The following is a 21,417-nucleotide window of genomic DNA, read 5'->3' on the forward strand; positions in this document are numbered from 1 at the left end:
GCATGCTCTGAATGCATGCACGTCACAGCCTCCTCCCCCAGAGACCAGGGACCTCCTTAATGACAGCTTGCTCCGGTGCCCTTCACGTCTAGCCCTGGACAACGGAAACAACTGGTGCCGCTGAGCAAGGCCCACAGCGCTTCCTGGATACCACTCTGGATCCCTGACATCCATCTGCTGCTCATAAAGATGTGCCTGCTATTTCCAGTGAGTGCAATACTACTCAATTAAATGTGTTATTAATATTGCTGCACTTAGATTGGCGCTGCTTGTCTGTCTTTAGCTAACATGCATTGATCTTTCCAAACAAATGGAAGTGAAGAGGAAATTAAGAGGTTCAGGAGCTCACTGAGAATGTTACAAGGAAGCACATGCAGCTTCAGGGTGGAGAGTGTGTTTAATGTATGTATTGTGTAATAATCTGCTTTGTGTATTACTCGGATTGCGTTCTTTTGACCAGGACTCCACAACATGTAAACCAGTCACTTCTCCGCCTTTTGGTAATTTCTATTTTATATTGCCTTTTGGCACCTGGTAATGATTGTATGCCAAGAGAATTGACTTATTAACTCTCCTCTCAGGACCTTTCTGGTTGTTATGGAGTTTAATATTATGGATGTTATACACTTTCATGCTGATTAGAGCAATGTGGATTTCAGTCAATTTTCTGACGATAACCTCAGAACTCAATTCTATTTCCTAGCTGTAATGAGAAATGGTTCTTGTTATCCGAACACCATTTATGCAAGCAGGAAGGTCAACAAGGTGAAGCACTACCAGAAAAAGGGTGCAGAGACCTTATTAACCCCATCAAATTCCCAGACATTACAGCACTTTCCAGTATGACAATACAGATAGACAATGCAGCGCATAACAAAGAATTTGATCGCAATTTATAATAATGTGTAATTGCATTTTTCATTCTGCCCATAAATTTTGTCAAAAGTACAAATAGCATCAGTCTTCTGTTAATAGTTTTGTCTATAAAATGTTTTTTTTTGTAATAACTGCATCCTATAATTTATATTTTTTTTCCTTTGGTCTTCTATTGATTTCTAGTTCAAGCCATAGAGGGGATAAAGTGGAAGAATAGTTTTTTTAAATAAAAATCCAGAAAAAAGCAAGCGCATACCAGCAAACTTGGTGGAGGAGTAAAGCTGCATCCTGTCAGCAAGCTTTTTTTTTATATCTTTTAAAGCAAGTGGTTTTTAAATTGAATGCACATCTCTACTAATAATATAATAATATATAAATAATAAAATAAATAGGACATGCTGAGAGAAGGAAAGGGAACAAAAAGCCTCTCTTTAAATTTATTTTTAAAATTACAGATCCCAATTAAAAGCAAAATACACTCATTTAAGGGGACCGGGACCATGGAAGCGGTGCCCAAAAAAGGGCAGGGAGAGTGAAAAGGTCAAGTCATCTGTATTGCATGTTTTCTTTCTGGAGGTGATCATTACTGCACCACATGGCCCATCCAATAAAGAGAACCTGTCACCATAGTACTGTCACATAGCCCATCTGGATCTGTCACACAGCCCATCTGTCACACAGGCGCGCTACCAGTACCGCCATCTTTACCGCCATCAGTATCGCCATAAGTGACCTGTCAGTACCACCAGCAGTACCGTCACACAGGCCCGCCATTAGTATTGCCATCAGTACAGTCACTCAGGTCCGCCATCAGTGACCTGTTAGTACCACCAGTAGTATTGTCACACAGACCCGCCATCAGTACTGCCATCAGTACCACCATACAGGCTCGCCATCAGTACCGTCACACAGGCCCGCCATCAGTACCCTCATCACGGGCGAAAGAGTTTTCACACCTGAGGAGGCATATACTATGCTTACCATGTCAAATGATAAGAGCAGCGGGGAGCTCCCACCATCCGATTCTGGTTCGGAACACGAGCCAGTAGAGGGTAGTGGATCGGAGACTGAGTCAGCGGAGGAAACCTTCCCTTCTAAAAGAAAAATGAGATCAGGACCAAGATCAGAAGACCTGCCTACCACCAGCAGCGCCAGACCCCAGGAAAAGGAGCCCAGTACCGGTACTGGAATTACACACCCAACCCAAAGAATCCGGCACCAGTCCTACCTTCCCTATGCCCTGACAAAACCCTTATGGTTGCCTGCCATCTCAGGGTCAGCTATAATCCCTCCTTTCACCACACAGCCAGGTGTGCAGCCCAACACTACTAATTTTTTCACAATTAGATTATTTTTATTTCTTTTTCCCAGAAGATTTGTTGCAGTATATGGTGAACCAAATAGATCTCGATGCAGAGCAATTTATTGCCTCCAACCATCCTACTCCTGTATGTTCCATTGGTGACTTGTCACACTAGTCGAGTTAGAATTGTTTTTGGACCTTGCATTTAATATTGGGCTTACAAAGAAAAATGAACTGCGTGCCTACTGGTCCACCAACCTCATCCACCACATGCCGATATATTCTGCTGTCATGTCCAGGACACACTATGACATGATTATGTGTTTCTGTCACAAACCATGAGACAGAAGTACAGTTAAATCACACTTGTTTAATAATAAAAGTAAAAAGAACAAACGTAGTCAAAACATAGCTAAAGTTCAGTAACTGGGACGGATAGTCAGCCAAGCCAGAAGTCAGGGATCAATGTGGAATTAGGATGTGGAATTCCCTTCCACAGGCAGTGGTCTCAGCGGGGAGCATTGATAGCTTCAAGAAACTATTAGATAAGCACCTGAAAGACCACAACATACAGGGATATACAATGCAATACTGACACATAATCACACACATAGGTTGGACTTGATGGACTTGTGTCTTTTTCCAACCTCACCTAATATGTAACTATGTAACTATGTAGTGGAACAGCAAGCAGGATCTGGAGCCAGAAGGGATGTCAGAAAAGCAAGTCTTGAACAGGATCGCAGGATAGTTTCTGTGATGTTGACCAAGGTGAAGGCAAAGATCCTCTGGATTGGACAGCTTAAGTAGGCACGACTGACGAGCAGGATATCATTAACAGCTGAGTAACTGTGGAGAGATAGGAGCTGGCAATTGGCCGACAGCTGATCGGCCAGCTCAGAGAAGGAAGGGTTGAGCCCAGCCCTGACAGTACCCCCTCCTCAATGACCCCTCCCCCTCGGAGGACCACCAGGCTTGAGGGGAAAATGTCTATGGTAATCACGAAGGAGGACAGGGGCATGTACGTCCGAGCATGAGACCCAAGAACGTTCCTTTGAACCGTACCCTTTCCAATGCACCAGGTATACTATATGCGCCCACGGAACTTATGGGAGTTAACAATGGACTGCACTTAATACTCCTCATGTTTTCACCCTGTACAGGGTGAGGACATGGCACAGAGGTGGTAAAGCGGTTGCAGACCAAAGGTTTTAAAAAAGAGACATGAAATACATTTGAAATACGCATATTAGAAGGCAGGTCTAATGCGTAAGCCACTGGGTTAATCCTGCGAAGAATACGGAAAGGCCCAGTGAACCAAGGTGCGAACTTTAGTGAGGGAACACGAAGTCAGAGGTTGCGAGAGGACAGCCAGACCTTGTCCCCAACCTGGTAGGAAGGTGCAGGCAGGCATCTGCAGTCAGCATGGAGTCTGTACCTATTATTAGCATGTCGCAAAGCTTCCTGGACTTGTGCCCAAGTGGAACGAAGACCACGGAGATGCTCCTCTAATGCAGGAATACTCTGCGGAACAAACAAGTCAGGCAACATGGAAGGTTGGAAACCATAATTCGCCATAAACGGGGACAATCAAGAAGCAGAATTCAAGGCACTGCTGTGAGCAAACTCTGCCTACGGTAATAGGTCTGACCAGTTGTTATGATGGTCAGAAATATAGCAACGTAGGAATTGCTCCAAGGACTGATGGGCTTGTTCTGTGCCCCATTAGACTGCGGGTGATACGCAGAGGAGAAAGCAAGCTCAAATTCCCAACTGTGCACAAAAGGCTCGCCAGAACCAGGACACAAACTGACTACCCCTGTCCGAGACAGTCACCTTGGGTAACCCATGTAAGCAAAAGATCTCCTGAGCAAAAATGGAAGCCAGTTCCTTAGAAGTGGTCAACTTCTTAAGCGGAATACAATGATACATCTTTGAGACCTGGTCAACCACCATAAGGATAACTGTGTTGCCCTGGGAGTTGGGTAACTCCACAATGAAATCTATAGACAGGTGGGTCCAGGGCCTCTCTCTATTGGGTATGGGTTGTAGGAGGCCCACTGGAAGGTGTTGTGGAGTCTTACTCTGAGCACACACGGAATAGGCAGCTACGAAGGCAGTTACATCAGCATGTAGACTAGGCCACCAGACTTGTTGGGAAATGGCCCAAAAGTGTTGATTCTTCCCAGGGTGACGAGCAGCCTTGCGAGAATGGTAAGTCTGGAGCACGGCAGTACGGAGACTCTCTGGGACAAAACAGCGGTTACAAGGTTTCTCAGAAGGAGCATGGACCTGAGCAGAAAGAATTTTGCCACCCAAAGGAGATGTGAGACTGGTGTGAACCGCAGCCAGAATATGATCAGGAGGAATCACAGGAACCGGAAACGACTCCAACTTCAAAGTGGAGGAAAATTGTCGTGATAAGCCGTCAGCCCTTACATTCTTAGTACGAATGAGACAATGTAATTGAAACTTGACAAGAAAAGAGCCCATCGCGCCCTTCTGGGAGAGAGGCGTTTAGCCTCAGACAAGAATGTGAGATTCTTATGGTCAGTAAGAATGAGAACCGGCACAGTGGTACCTTTGAGGAAATGTCTCCATTCTTTCAGGGTTAAAATGATCGCCAACAGCTCTCTGTCACCAATCTCGTAATTGCACTCCGCAGGTGACAATTTCTTGGAAAAGAAGCCACAAGGTAGCATAGCACTCTCAGAGGTAGGACGTTGAGACAGAAGGGCGCCAACACCAGTCTCAGAAGCATCAACCTCAAGGATAAAAGGTAGCGTAGGATCAGGATGTGCCAGCACAGGTGTAGAAACAAAGGCAGACTTGAGACTCTCAAAGGCCTTAATGTACTCCGGAGACCAACTCTGTGGGTTACCGTCCTTTCTGGTCATATCAGTCAGGGGCTTTACCAGAGACGAGAAATTACAAATAAACTTCCGATAATAGTTGGCAAAGCCAAGAAAATGCTGCAGATGACGTAAACCCATGGGTCGGGGACACTGTAGAACTGCCGAAAGTTTCTCTGGGACCATCGAAAAACCAGCAGTGGAAATGACATAACCCAGGAATTTAACCTGTTCACGATGGAACTCACACTCCTCCAGTTTACAATAGAGATTGTTCTCTCTTAGTTTCTGAAGCACATGACAGACATCTGTTTGGTGGCTCTCCAGGGACTTGGAAAATATGAGGATATCATCAAGATAAACCACCACACATAACTGTAACAAATCTCGGAGGACATCGTTAATAAATTCCTGGAAAATGGCTGGGGTGTTACTAAGGCCAAAAGGTATTATGAGGTACTCATAATGGCCTGTAATGGTATTAAACACAGTTTTCCACTCGTCGCCCTCCTTAATCCTCAGAGATTGTATGCCCCTCTCAAATCAGGCTTTGTGAAAACTGTTGCACCCTTGAGGGGGTCAAATAATTCCGTAATCAACGGAATTGGATAGGCATTCATAATCATGAAACGATTGAGACCCCTATAGTCAATACAAGGCCTCAGTTCACCACTCTTCTTCTTCATGAAGAAGAAACCAGCACCAGCAGGAGACGGGGATTTGCGGATGAAACCTCAAGAAAGTGCACCTGCAACATACTCCTCCATGGCCTTATCCTTCGAGACCGACAAAGGGTAAACCCAGCCACGAGGGGGCATGGCACCAGGTTGAAGGTCAATTGCGCATTCATAAGGCCGGTGTGGAGGCAAACTACTGGCTTGACCTTTGTCAAAGACATCGCTAAAATCGCGGTACTCCTCTGGCAGGGAGGAGAGCGAAGAGGTGCACAGGACCTTGGCTACCTTCTGGAAGCATGTCTCACTACATTGTGGTGACCAAGAGAGAACCTCAGAACCTGGACCAATCAAAAGAGGGGTTGTGCCTCTATAACCAGGGATAAACAATAACCAGCTGAAAATTAGGTGAGGAAATAACTTGGAATTGGATTATCAGATGGTGAAGAGCCCCTACGGCCATGGACAATGGAACCGTCTCATGAGTCACATGGGCAGGCTGTAGAGGTCTCCTGTCAAGAGCCTCAATGGCAAGTGGAGTGTAACGCAGCTGCAGTGGAATCGAGTGCTTTGATACAAAGACAGCATCAATGAACAGGCCTGCAGCCCCAGAGTCGACTAGAGCCTTTATTTCAACGGACGACCCAGCTCAAGAAAGGGTGACCGAAACCAGGGGATTATCCTTCTGGATAAGTGGGGATGAAACAATGCCACCTAAGGTCTGTCTGTGACAGGACCTCAAGGTTTGGGCGGTCCCTGGACAGGTAGGACAAGACTTTAAAAAGTGACCTGCCTGGCCAAAATAAAGGCACAAGGTTCTCTCATCCTCAGAGAGACACGTGAAACCCAAGTGCATGGGTTCACCTTCACTGACCGTCTCGATTCCAGGAGGCATGGGAGGTGAGGGAGGCACGGGTGGGACCGCAAAGCTCGGAGACAAACGTACAGGAGGCTTCCGCAAGCGCTCCTTAAAAGAGAGTCTTTCTCTGAGTCTGGAGTCAATGAGGATGGCAAACGTGATCAACTTCTCCAGCTCAGTGGGTATATCTCGGGCTGCTATCTCATCCTTGATGGTATCCGAGAGACCATGAGAAAAAGCAGCCATGAGGGCCTCATTGTCCCTCTGCTGCCAGAGTACGGAATTCAATGGCATAGTCGGCAGCAGTTCTCGTACTCTGTTCGATGGACATGAGGCACTTGGCAACAGAAGCAGAGCATGTGGGAATGTCAAATACCCTTTTAAACGAAGCCACAAACTCAGGTTAGCTCAAGACAACAGGTTTTTGCGTCTCCCATAGAGGGTTTGCCCAGGCCAAGGCTCCCTCAGAAAGCAAAGATATCACAAAACCTACTTTGCTTCTGTCCGTGGGAAATGCCTGGGACAGCATCTCAAAGTATATCTCAACCTGCTGGAGAAACCCTCTGCACTGGACTGGATTGCCCCCAAATCGCTGGGGGAGCGGAGCGGAACCAGACATACCTCTTATAGAAGTAATACTTGAGGCGGGTGCCTGCACAGAGACTGGAGCAGCAGCAGGGTCAGCCTGCAACATAAGTTGTACCGGGGCGGCCACAGTGGGAGATTCCAGGTGAGCCGTGCGACTCAGGAGCATTTGTAACGCCATGGCAAACTGATCCATGCGGTGATCCAGTTCATCCAATCTGGAAAAAATATTACAAACAAGTGGAGTGACTGCCTCTTCTGAATTCATGGCCTTCGCCTACTGTCAGATACCATGAAACCAGGCAGAGACAGAAGTACAGTTAAATCACACTTGTTTAATAATAAAAGTAAAAAGAACAAACGTACTCAAAACATAGCTAAAGTTCAGTGACCAGAACAGATAGTCAGCCAAGCCAGAAGTCAGGGATCAATGTAGTGGAACAGCAAGCAGGATCTGGAGCCAGAAGGAATATCAGCAAAGCAAGTCTTGAACAAGTCTTGAACAAGATCGCAGGAGTTTCTGCGATGTTGACCGAGGTGAAGGCAGAGATCCTGTGGACTAGATGGCTTAAGTAGGCAGGACTGACGAGCAGGATATAATCAACAGCTGAGTAACTGTGGAGAGATAGGAGCTGGCAATTAGCCGATAGCTGAGCGGCCAGCTCAGAGAAGGAAGGGCTGACAGTTTCCTACATTTTAATGATAACTCACAGTGCCCTCCCCGAGATCATCACAACCACGACAAATTGTACAAAATATGCCCCCTAATAAATTCTTTTTCCAAGCAATTTGCTGAAGTGTTTGTCCCAGACCAAAATATTTGTGTGGACGAATCCCTTATCCACTTTACTGTCTGATTGTATTTCAAACAATATATTCCCAGTAAGAGAGCCAGGTACGGGTAAAACTAAACAAACTTTGTGATAGAGCCACTGGATATGTGTACACCTTCCGCATTTATGAAGGCAAAGACTCCCAGCTCCAACCCCCTGAGTGCCCCACATATATCGGAACCAGTGGGAAAATTGTCTGGGAGCTGGCATACCCCCTGTTCAAAAAAGGATATCATATATATGTGGACAATTACTATATCAGCTTGCCCCTTTTTCCTCACCTGTACCATAACAGAACCCTGGCCTGCGGTACCTTAAAAAAAAAACAGGAAGCACTTCCCACAAAATGTATTAACAAAAAAGCTACAAAACGGGGAATCTGCATTTATGAAAAATGATGAAGTGTTTGGCCATGAGGTGGAGGGAAAAGAAAGATCTCTACAATCCACAATGACACCTTGGTGGAGATTCAGAGAAGACAGGGGGAGGGGGAGGTGGATTTAAATGACCAGATGCTACAACCATGTATGTTTGTCGACCCGAAAATCCCATTACTGGTATAAAAAAGTTGCATTTCATCTCTTTCATATGGCCATGTTTAATTCGTATGTCTGCTACCAAAAATCAACCGAAAACCAACCCATCACCTACCTCAAATATATTGAAGACATTGTCACTGCCCTAAATTACCAGCAAGGACCCACCCCAGGAAACATTCGCTCTGATAGTGTTTGTAATGACCCAGGACTTTGTGGACCATGTTTCTTCCTGCTGCCTGGACCAATACTTTGGCTGTGTTGACCATATCTCTGCCTGCTGCCTCTACTGACTATGGACAATATTTCTGCCTGGACTATTCCTTTTACTGCTGCTGACTGCATCTCTGCCTGCTACATGGACCAATGCTTTGGCTGTGCTGACAGTATCTCTGCCTGCATTAACTATGGACTGTATTCCTGCCCGCTGCCTGGATGATTGTTTTTGGTGTCGCTGACCACATCCCTGCCTGCTGCCTGGACCGATGCTCTCCTCTGTACTACTAAAACCACAGGTAATCTTTTGTTATTTGGTATGTACATGCTATGTGTTAGAAATATAAAGTGCCTTCAAAAATATGATCGGTAGTCAGAATATTATATTGTAATTTATGCTCCAAGAACGCCTGGAGGTGCTACTTGGATGTTGGGCCTCTGTGTATGGCCAGGCTATGTAAAAGTCTCACACATGTGCTATCGCTATACTCAGGAGAAGTAGCAGAATGTATTTTGGGGTGTCATTCTTGCTGTGTACATGCTATGTGTTAGAAATATCTTATAAATTGACAACTTTGTGTAAAAAAAATATGTTTTCATTTTCTTTCCACGTTTTCCAAAAACTTGTGGAAACAAATGAACTGTTCAAAAGACTCATAATGCCTCATAGAATATACATTGGGGTGTTTGCTTTCCAAAATAGGGTCATTTTGTGGGCATTTCCATTGTACTGGTGCTTCAGGGCCTTCAAAAGTGAGATAGGTCGTCATGAAATTAGAAATTATATGTGTAATTTATGCTCCTAGAACGCCTGGAGGTGCTACTTGGATGCTGGGCCTCTGTATGTGGTCAGGCTGTGTAAAAGTCTCATACATGTGGCATCGCCATACTCAGGAGGAGTAGCAGAATGTATTTTGGGGTGTAGTTGCAAGTATGCATATGTTGTGTGTGAGAAATAACTTGTTAATATGACAAGTTTGTGTAAAAAAAAAAAAAAAAAAAATTTCTTAATTTTCCCAAAAATTGTGGGAAAAAATTACAACTTCAAAAAACTCACCATGCCTCTTACTAAATACTTTGGACTGTCTACTTTCCAAAAAGGGGTAATTTGGGGAGTATTTGTACTTTCCCGGCTTGTTAGTGTATCAAGAAATGAGAGGCCATCAGTACATCAGATGTGATCAATTTTCAGTGATTGGCACCATAGCATGTAGACTCTATAACTTTCACAGAGACTAAATAATATACACTAATTTGGGCTATTTTTACCAAAGATATGTAACAGTATAAATTTTAGCCCAAATTTATGAAGAAAAATGACTTGTTTTCAAAATTTTACAATAGAAACTAAAAAATAGCATTTGTTTTTCATAATTTTCGCAATTTTTTTTCTTATATCGCAAAACGTAAAAATCCCAGTGGTGATTAAATACCACCAAAAGAAAGCTCTGTTTGTGTGAAAAAAATGATAAAAGTTTTGTTTGGGTACAGTGTAGCATGACTGAGTAATTGTCATTCAAACTATGAGAACATTGAAAGTTGAAAATTGCCTTTAGGGGAGGGGACTCCCCCCCCCCTCCACCACCACCTTCCGCTGCTCTTCCTGGGCCTCCCATCCTACCGGGAGACCCGATCCACGATCAGGCACTTCCGCTGGCTAGGGTGAGACTGGAACAAAGCCGGAAATGGCTTCGATCTAGTCTCCTATGTAAAAACACAGAAGCGACGTCGCAACGTCACTTCCAGTTTACTCGGCTGTCAATGGAGCTGATTTAAAAAAAAATTTAAGTATTCAGAATCACCATTTTTGGCGATCTGATTACTTTTAAGTGCAATGGAGAGATTTGGGTTTTTTTAGACCCCACAATCCCTCCATAAAGAGTACCTGTCACCACCTATTATTGTCACAAGGGATGCTTACATGCCTTGTAACAGCAATAAAAGTGATCAGATTTTTTTTTTTAACATGAAACAATGTAAAATAAATACATTAATTAAATAAATAAGAAAAAAATTTGTTTTTTAAAAGAGCCCCTGTCCCTGCGTGCTCACGCAGCAAAGAAAACGCATGCGTAAGTCACACCAGCATATGTAAACGGTGTTCAAATGACCTATGTGAGGTATCACCGCGATCGTCAGAGTGAGAGCAATAATTCTAGCAAAAGACCTCCACTGTAACTCTAACCTGGTAACCGTTAATTTTTTTAAAGCGTTGTCTATGGAGATTTTTAGGTACCATAGTTTATCGCCATTCCACGAGCGTGCGCAATTTCAAAGCATGACATGTTGGGTATCTATTTACTCAGAATAACATCCTATTTCACATTATATAAAAAAAAATGGGCTATTTTTACTGGTTAGTTTTTTTTTAATTCATGAAAGTGTGTTTTTTTTTCCCCAAAAATTGCATTTGAAAGACTGCTGCTCAAATACCGTGTGACATAAAACATTGCAATGATTGCCATTTTATTCTCCAGAATCTCTGCTAAAAAAAATATATGTTTGAGGGTTCTAAGTAATTTTCTAGCAAAAAATACGGATTTTAACTTGTAAGCACAAATATCAGAAATAGGCATGAAAGGACTAGTCAAAGAGAGTGCCAAATGAAAAATCCTTAGGAGTCTAAAGTTTTTATTGTTCAACTAGTTACAACAAGTAGGACAAAGGGCAACCAATGCGTTTCGAGGGCCACACAAATCCCCCTTCATCAGGGCTGAGTGAGTTGGCAGGGTGTTAAATGAACTCAACAATACTTCTAAGCAGACTGATCTGAGGACAGAAGAACAAACAATGCCTAATAAAAAAGTATGTTTAAAAAAAACAAACAAAAAAAAGAAATAGTGCCACCCAAGCCCTTTAGATGGATTAGGGTTAGCTGACATGTGACATCCCTGTTAAAGTAGAACTAAAGGCATTTTATTTTTCATTTTGGACAGAGTATGGGAGGGTTTTAACCCTTATCAGTATTTTTTTTTTTTTTTTATTGGGGAGATTTTTCTTCACTTCCTGTCCCATATCCAAAACATGAAGTGAGAAGAAACCCCTCTAAAGTGAGGAAAACCCTGTTATAGACAACAGCTAGTACTGGCATTCACAATGAAAGTAGCAAGCCTGAATACAGTGACCCAGGGTTTTCCTCACTTTAGAGGGGTTTCTTCTCACTTCATGTTTTGGATATGGGACAGGAAGTGAAGAAAAATCTCCCCAATAAAAAAAAAAAAAAAATACTGATAAGGGTTAAAACCCTCCCATACTCTGTCCAAAATGAAAAATAAAATGCCTTTAGTTCTACTTTAACAGGGATGTCACATGTCAGCTAACCCTAATCCATCCAAAGGGCTTGGGTGGCACTATTTCTTTTTTTTGTTTGTTTTTTTAAACATACTTTTTTATTAGGCATTGTTTGTTCATAGAAAGACAAATACAGAAATAGAAACATTTTTAACACATATAAATCTGTACCAAAATGCATTACAGTAGTAAGCAGTGTATATAATAATAAACATTGTGCAAACTTTTAGCCACTTATAATTTTAGCTATCACATAGGCCCACACCTCATAAAGGAGGGCTATTACAACACCCTTCAGGGAAGCCTGTCACCATATTTGGGCACATACAGTACTTTGACCAGGCTCAAGCTTGTTACGAGTGGGAGGCCCGTCAGTACCCCAAAGTGTTTCAAGGCCGTCTCAATAGCATCATGGGCCCCTGGCCAAAGTAATGCTCTGGGGCCCCTACAATGGAGACAGTGCAGGAAAACAGACATCAAGTAGGTAGGAGGCAGACAAGCGGAGCTTCCCCTTTTGGGTGGAACTCCACTTTAACTACATGAACAATCATTCTGTACAGCAAAGAAACAGTGGGAAAATACTACATACATAAAGTAACAAAGCTGTCCTGTGCATGTAATATATATGCTATAATGATGCTCAGGACAATTGTAATAAGTATAGACACGGCCACCATTAAAAATTATGAGGCACCATGCCTGACAGAGCCTCAAATACCCCCAACATTGTAACCCCTCTACATCTTGTATACATCCACACACACACACCAGGTTTCCCCCTTACATTGTTATCCTGTTACCACCTCCACATCCCTGGATTCTCAACCACAAATAAATAACTCCCCAGCACTCTGACCCCTCTACACCCCAGATATCCCCCCAGCACTCTTACCACTCTACACCCTAGATATCCCCCTAGCACTCTGACCCCTCTACATCCCAGATATCCCCCCAGCACTCTGACACCTCTACACCCTAGATATCCCCCAGCACTGTTACCATATACCATAAGATACCCCTTGTATTGTGACCCCCCCACATCCCTGATACCCCCTACACTGTGGCCTCTCTACACCCCTGATACCTCTAGCCCTATAGCCACCCAAGATACCCCAAGCATTGCTACCCCCTATGCACCCCTGATCCCCCCTCAGCATTGTTTTCTCCCATACACCCTTGATATCCCCCAGCACCATTATTCCATCCATGTAGTACCCCCTTTTCCAGTGGAGATATAGTGCATGTGAACTTTTGGCTATGTGCCCACCTCCAGCACTGTGACAAGGACTCACCTATACCAATCAAGTCATGCAGGCAGAAGGAGGGGTGGTGGAGGGAGCATACCTCCGGGCATTCCAAGCCCTTTGGTGCAAACAGCGCTGGACAGCTGAGCTCACCATGACACCATCCACAATGCCACTTCTGCAGGCGTGCTCTCAGTGCTGCCCACTCAGCAGCTCCCACTCCAGCTCCTACCCCGCGGCCTCCGAGTCCCGAGCATTCAAGCTGCATGGGGTGGGGTCAGAGCATCACTGACGCTCCAACCCCACCCCTCCCTGTTGGCTGTGAAATAGGTATCGTTCTGAAAAGCACGGCGCACCACTGCCAGCGTGCCTCCCCTGTATCCATCAGTCTCAGTGCCATCATGAGGCCCACAATTTCCAGGCAGCGTGGGCTCAAGGAGCAGCTTCTTTGGGCAAAGTGCGGGGGCCCCCCATGCACCTGGGGCCCCTGGGCAGTGCCCAGGTGTGCCCTCTCATGAAGACAGCCCTGAGGTGTTTCCTGTTGGGTGAGTTGCTTTCTCCCATAGGGAAAGAACAGTCAATAAAAGAAACCAAATAATAACAAAAAGTAACAAAGAGATAACGGGAGGCACTATTTCCTAACACACTGTTAAGAAATTAGGTCAAGATACAGGGGTTGATTTACTAAAACCGTAGAGTGAAAAATCTGGTGCTTTTGTGCGTGGTAGCCAATCAGCTTATAACTTCAACTTATTCAAATACGCTTTGACAATAAAAGCTGGAAGCTGATTGGATTCTATGCAGAGCTGTACCCGATTTTTCACACTCCAGTTTTAGTAAATCTCTTCCACAGTCATTTTTTCAAGTCTTCCACATAGTAACTGGGAAGGTAAGATCATTAAAGACTGACATCATCCAAACTGAAATGCCAGTACAGAGATTTTGATAATGTATTAAGTTTCTTACTTACCTGATGTTTGAAATCACTGTTTCCTGGCAAGGATAGTCACCAGCTCTGCCGAAACCATTTAAGTCTTGCTAGAAGAAAAAAACATTGTTATTTGGATGAAAGTAGCAAAAGTAGTTAGTCTTCATGCTTTTACAGAATATTGCATTATAGTACAAAAATAAAGCATAGTAATGCTTTTAGAGTAGAAGAGGGCTATGTTCCTTAATATGTAGAAAGCACACATTAAAGCCCAAATGTAGTCACAGAAATAGATTTCATTTGGATGGCCACTGTACTGACAAACCTCCATTTTCATAGCGTTTCTTTTATTTTCTTTCTTTAGTAGATATGCAATGTCTAAACATGACTGCACTTTAACAGACCTGGTCAGATATGACCCTACTTCATTAGCACTACAGCTCTGAGAGAGCAGTGTGGCAATTACCCATCTCTGCCAGCATAGAGCACTCGAGTGGAAAGGCAGGAAGCACATTTTCACTGAAGCAAAAGTATAGCTTAAAATAGAATTATAGGCAAAACTTTTTTTTTTCATTTTGGATAGAGTAAGGGAGGGTTATAACCCCCGTCATGTTTTTTTTTTTTTTTTTTACCATCTGTGTCCCATTGTAGAGATTTCTCTTCACTTCCTGTCCCATAGCCAAACAGGAAGTGAGAGTAAATCCCTGCAAATTAAGGGAATTCCTTGGGGACCCCCAGGTCACAAGAACTAGTGTCCCCATTGTAAGATTTCCCCTCTATTACTTCTCTGGGGACAACCCAAATTTTGGGATTTTCTTTTACATTCATTTTCAATGATAACGGTAAACAGGACAAATAGAGAGGGTGAATCTCCATAACGAGGGCACAGATAGCAATAAAAAACTGACAGGGGTTTTTATCCCTCTCCACTCTATCCAAAACTAATGCAGCGTACACACGGTCGGACTTTTCGGCTACAAAAGTCCGACAGCCCGTCCGACAGACTTTCGACAGACTTTCGACGGACTTTTGGCAGACTTGCGGTGGACTTTCTAACAAACGAACTTAACTACATACGATCACACAAAAGTCCGACGGATTCGTAAGTGATGACGTACACCGGACTAAAATAAGGAAGTTGATAGCCAGTAGCCAATAGCTGCCCTAGCATCGGACATACAGACGAGTGGATTTCTGGGTCCGGCGGAGTTACGACGTAAAGATTTGAAGCATGTTCCAAATCTAAAGTCCGTCAGATTTGCGACTGGAAAAGTCCGCTAAAGGTCCGGTGGAGCCCACACAAGATCGGATTGTTCGCCGGATTTGGTCCGTCGGAGTCCGTGTGTACGCGGCATTAAAGAAAAAAAAAAAAGAAAAGTTTAGCCTTTACTTTAATGGTAGTTAGAAATCATAGCTTAAAATGACAAAGACCAAAAAGTATATACAGTATGTTGTGAAACTGAAGTTGTGCTTTATTGCCAGGCATACATGGAGCAAACGTTTGCAAGATAAAAAAATCAGCTACTTTTTATTGTTCATTATAGGGTTTTCCAGAGAAATATTTCCTCTGAACTAAGGCCATGTACATAGACATACAATAAAAACAGCTATAAAACATCAGTTTGAAACTTTGAAAAAAAGCACAATTGACCCAAAACTGCCTTAGATTCAATTTACTAGTTGCATTTTTTTCAAAAGATTCCCTTAATTGACATTGAGGAACAAAACCACTCATGACAGAAATTCTTCCGGTTAGGTGGAAGTGAGGACCTTTGCACTGTAAGAAATTCTATGAAGGTTTATAGCTCAGGAATAATCTTCCAACTGCTCTATTGCAAAACCTTTGTAGCCTATTAAAATTTCTCATGAGCAGGATGCTCAAGATCCAGATGTATGCTACCATGTGTAAAAAGTTCAGCTGAATACAAATTGCTCCGCGCTCTGGATTTGCACAAATTAAACTCTATGTAACAGTTTTATTTATGAGGTTTTCTTGGCAGAGTAGTTTTATGTATTCAGTTTCACACAAGCTCCAGTGATTTTCAGTGTAGGGAACCATTCCATATTTCATAGAATGTGTATTACTGCACAGCATTTTGCGGTATTTTACCTATTGCCTAGTGCAGTTGAAATACCTTGAATTTATGCTATATTTTCTGCAAAATAAACAAGGGCTAATTCACTTTAGTGGAAATTGGTGGAGTCGGTTCATTGGCTATTGGCTCTTGTACATCTCGGCATAGGACTAGTTTTGGCAGGGATAACTTGAGTAGAAGCGTTTAGGTGTTAATATAGTTTTGGAAAACAGATTAAAGGTTAAGCTTTGGTTAGACTTTGATTAGGAGCATAATTTTCTAGGTTAAAGGGACCATGGGCTCCATTCACAAAACGGAATGGTTCCACTTAAAAAATGCGGTAAAATACCACTCAGCATTTTTCAAAACGTTTTTTGTCATTCACAAACAAATACTTCTAAAATACTGCATGAGTTATTTTATGAAGTCTTGTGGTATTTTAGTAGCGAAAACATGCAGTTATTGTGTTTATTTTTTATTGTTTTTATTGACTTTTGCAATAACAAACAAAAGAACACATAAACAATTAGGTGACAGCCCAACAGTAGGCCTCACACTTCGAACATAACATAAAAGACACATAAAAAAAACCCTCAGCACTAGTTCTCCGGTATAACCCTAATGCCGCGTACACATGATCGGACATTCCGACAACAAAACCGTGGATTTATTTCCGATGGATGTTGGCTCAAACTTGTCTTGCATACACGGTCGCACAAATGTTGTCGGAAATTGCGAACGTCAGGAATGCGGTGACATACAAGACGTACGACGAGCCGAGAAAAATGAAGTTCAATAGCCAGTGCGGCTCTTCTGCTTGATTCCGAAGCATGCGTGGATTTTTGTGCGTCGGAATTGTCTACACACACTCGGGATTTACGACAACAGATTTTGTTGTCGGAAAATTTGAGATCCAGCTCTCAATTTTTTGTTGTCGGAAATTCCAACAGAATGTGTCTGATGGAGCATACACATGGTCGGAATTTCTGACAAGGTTACAGCGAACATTTGTTGACGGAAATTCCGACCATGTGTACACAGCATAAGGCTGAAACCTGAGCATAATAATAATAAATTCCACTGCATATATACACTATATTGTCAAAAGTATTGTGACACCTGTCTTTACATGCCCATGAACTTTAATGGCATCCCAGTCTTAGTCCGTAGGGTTCAATATTGAATTGGCCCACCCTTTGCAGCTATAACAGCTTCAACTCTCCTGGGAAGGATGTCAACAAGGTTTAGGAATGGGTCTATGGGAATGTTTGACCATTCTTCCAGAAGCGCATTTGTGAGGTCAGGCACTGATGTGGACGAGAACGCCTGGCTCGCATGATCTGCTCTAATTCATCCCACAGATGTTCTATCAGGTTGAGGTCAGAACTCTGTGCAGGCCAGTCAAGTTCCTCCACCCCAAATTTGCTCATCCATGTCTTTATGGACCTTGCTTTGTGTACTGGTCCAAATCATTTGGTGGAGAGGGGATTATGGTGTGGGGTTGTTTTTTAGGAGTTGGGCTTGGCCTCTTAGTTCCAGTGAAGGGAACTCTTATGGTGTCAGCATACCAAGACATTTTGGACAATTTTATGCTCCTAACTTTGTGGGAACAGTTTGGGGATGGTCCCTTCCTGTTCCAACATGACTGCACACCAGTGCACAAAGCAGTCCCGACCTCAACTCTTATAGAACACCTTTGTGATGAATTAGAGTGGAGACTGCGAGCCAGGCCTTCTCGTCCAACATCAGTGTCTGACCTCACAAATGCGCTTCTGGAAGAATGATCAAACATTCCCATAGACACACTCCTAAACCTTGTGGACAGCCTTCCCAGGAGAGTTGAAGCTGTTATAGCTGCAAAGGGTGGGACAAATCAATATTGAACCCTACGACTAAGACTGGAATGCTACAGTTCATGTGCATGTAAAGGCAGGTGTCCCAATACGTTTGACAATAAAAATGTATATTGCCTGTAAATCATTATATGACAGATACTGCCTCCACATACCAATAACCTATCAAGTGTCAACAACTGAAACCTATACAAACAGCGGGGGGGGGGGGGGGGGGGGGGGTACCGTAGTTCTCACATTGTACCTCGCTGTTGCGGGGCGACTTTACAGTGTGCTGATGGTCCGGTTTTGTCTGTTTGTCTGTGTTGCAGTGCGGGTTTGCTGTGTTGACATACCGGGCACTATTCGATGGGGGACACTTCGACAGAACACCTGTTGACAGAGCGGGGATCTCGGGCTGTGACAGATCTTTTATCTGAAACACCGCTCACCATATAGCCCCGGACCGGCATTGTGATGATAGACAGCACACTGGTCCAATGCCGTTCCCGGGAGGCGGGACTGTATGGTGAGCGGTGTTTCATATACAAGATCTGTCACAGCCCGAGATCCCTGCTCTGTCATCCAGCCGGAGTCCTAAGGATCCATGCTGCACAGAGAGATGAGCAGATGAGATGGCAGGGAGCAGAGGAGGAGGGAGGAGGACGAGGACACCACCTGGAGAACCCTCTGCCCACTACAGCAAGCGGGGATGGAAATACAAGTCCCTGCTTGCTTGAGAGAACTACAACTGGGAAGTGCCAGACCAGGTGGCTGAGGATACAGGAGGAATAGCAGCCACTGGTCTTACAAACAGGATATCACAGGGAAGTAACGTTTTTTCAGTAAAACCAGCAGGCTCTTAGAGAGGAACTACAGAGCTCAGAAGAAGATGGATGGCATAATCGGTGAAGGTAGTGAAGGTAGGAGCTCAGCAATAAGGACATGGAAAAAAGTTTTTGCACTGAGTTCAGCTTTGAGGTTTAAGGGAATCCCCTGATTCTGCCATTTCGTTCTGGCTCTTTTGTACCAAGAGGTACACTCCATTAGAAGGGCCAATTTGTTATTTAGAAACTACCGGTAGTTTGGTCTGGTCTGTTTGTCTGAGGATTTCCCCTTTGCGTAAACTTTAAGGCTACATTGTAAAAAAAACAAACTGGGTGAGAATTGCATGTTTCAGTTGGTGGTGCAGGAAAAAGGAGTATGCGGAAAGCCCAAAAGCCCTTTTGAACTGTTGGATGTTCTAAATCTACCCAAAATTATTAACTAATAATAAATACATTTTACACCAAGGGAAGTCCAGTGCGTAATATAGGTAGTGTGAGAAACTTGGGCAACTAAGTGTTGAACCGCATGCTGTTGTTTGGGGAAGTGGACTAGTTTTCCTTAAAGAAATTTCTTACAACAAAGAGAAAAAGTTTTACGTAAACTATAAACATTCTAATTATTAAGGTGGCAGGGTACAGTGAAGGGTATGGATCATATGTAGATAATATTTAAACTTACGTTAGAAGGTGATGGCCGCTTTAGCCATACAGGCACTATTTGCTAACGGGTGCAGCCAGTGTCTAATGTTGACCAGCTGAGATGCTAGGTAATACACATGGGCAGGGGCGAACTGGGCCGGGGTCAGGGTGGCAATTTCCCCCTGGGCCACTCTGATACCAAAAAAGAAAGGCCGTCACAGCGCCGCCACCACTTCACTCACAGTCAGACAGTAGTGTCCTAGCCGTCCGTGAACCGTTTTCACTTGTTCCACCGCTGGCCACTGCTTGCTAAGGCTGCCTCGCATCTAACAACCAGTGACGTCACGTCCACTAATGCACAGCGAGGCCGAGGCCCCAGCATTCAGAGCGGAGGAGGATTTAACTTCCTCCTCCTCCATGCCTAGTGCTTAGCTCCACCCATCTTGTACAGCGGCATGCTCCGAGGGAAGAAGGGAACTGGATTTGAGAATCTCTCAAGACTGAGGTGAGGCTAGGCACCGGGGATTGAACCATGTGTGTCATGAGGGAGCCGGACAACCTGAGTTCCATACAGAAAGTGTCATGGACGCGCTGCGCATAGCGCTGCAACTGATCACAGGCGCACTGGTCCATTGAGACGTGTTCCAGCTCATAGGCATCCAGCGGTGAACAGACTTGTGCCAATGCGCATGCGCATGCGCTAATCGTGGAGATCATGCACACGCGCATGGTAACGCTGCTTTGGCACCCAGTGATCTTTAAAAGGGGCCTCTTCGGAATGCATCCTTGCTGTTTGATCCGCAGCTCATCCTGTAACCTGATCCTGAACCCGCATCTGATCCAGTATCTTCCTGGCTTCCTTACCTCGCTGCTGTCTCCAGTCCTGACTTTGGCTTGCTTTGACCCTGCTCTGTCTGTCCGTTTGCCTGATCTCCTGTTGCCGATCCTGCCTGAACTTTGACCATTCTCTGCCTGTCGCTTCTGCCTGATTGATCCGCTGTTGTGACCTGGCTAGTCTGACCCTACTCCTGCCTGCTGTCCTGCACTTGTGCGCATCTGCCTGCCGCCTCTCAGCATACCTGCATCCACAGCAATCAAGCCTGTTCCTGTCTTTGCCAGCGGACATCATCTTCAGCCAAGCGAACCCTGCAGGCCCTCATATCCCACTGTGCTCCGAGGGTCACTGTTCCCACTCCAGTGATCCCGAAACCAGAGCCGTACGAGAGGTCTCCCTCTGCACGTCAGGCTCACCTCCAAGGTACGTGTCAGAGAGGTAGGGTTGCCACCTGTCCGGAATTTACCCGGACAGTCCGGGTTTTAGATCCTGTGTCTGGTTTCAGTCCACCTGAAACCCGGACATATCAGTGGCAGCCCTGCAGCACCAGTCCTCCTATCTCCCTCTCCCCTCCTATCGGCTTCCAGTGCTTTTAATTATATTGGTGGGGGCGCTTTAACTAGAGTACAGACTGGCCTGGGGGGATTATACTGGGGTACAGACTGGCTTGGGGGGAGTATACTGGGGGACAGACTGACCTGGGGGGATTATACTGGGGGACAGACTGACCAAGGAAGGATTTTACTGGAGGACAGCCAGACCTGGGGGGAACTGTACTGGGGGACAGACTGACCTTGCTTGATTAAAAGTACGCTCCTTAAGCTTCTCCCATTAGTAACACAATTTGGCCACACCCACTGTTCATCACAAGACGCTACATGCGCAGCAATACTTATCCTATTGGGGCACCCAAAGGTGTCCCAGGTCTTTTACAATCCTATAGTGTAAACTGCAAAAAAAAAAATTGCACCACTAAAGTTTTCCGGTTTGGCTTGATGAAAAGGTGGCAACC

At 44.4% G+C, this 21,417-nt stretch overlaps 1 protein-coding gene across 5 annotated transcripts in view; it reads right to left on the minus strand.

Annotated features, from left to right (window-relative positions):
- The window catches only part of TNRC6C (trinucleotide repeat containing adaptor 6C), a 519,199-nt gene that overhangs the window by 294,144 nt on the left and 203,638 nt on the right, over positions 1 to 21,417 (minus strand). For all 5 annotated transcript variants that reach the window (XM_073606232.1, XM_073606237.1, XM_073606234.1 and 2 more), the window contains one exon: positions 14,240 to 14,307. In XM_073606232.1, the coding sequence (XP_073462333.1) occupies positions 14,240 to 14,307 (68 nt within the window). The remainder of the gene's footprint in view (positions 1 to 14,239; positions 14,308 to 21,417) is intronic.

The sequence above is a fragment of the Aquarana catesbeiana genome, linkage group LG12 (assembly GCF_042186555.1).
Source record: "Aquarana catesbeiana isolate 2022-GZ linkage group LG12, ASM4218655v1, whole genome shotgun sequence".
Lineage (NCBI taxonomy): Eukaryota > Metazoa > Chordata > Amphibia > Anura > Ranidae > Aquarana > Aquarana catesbeiana.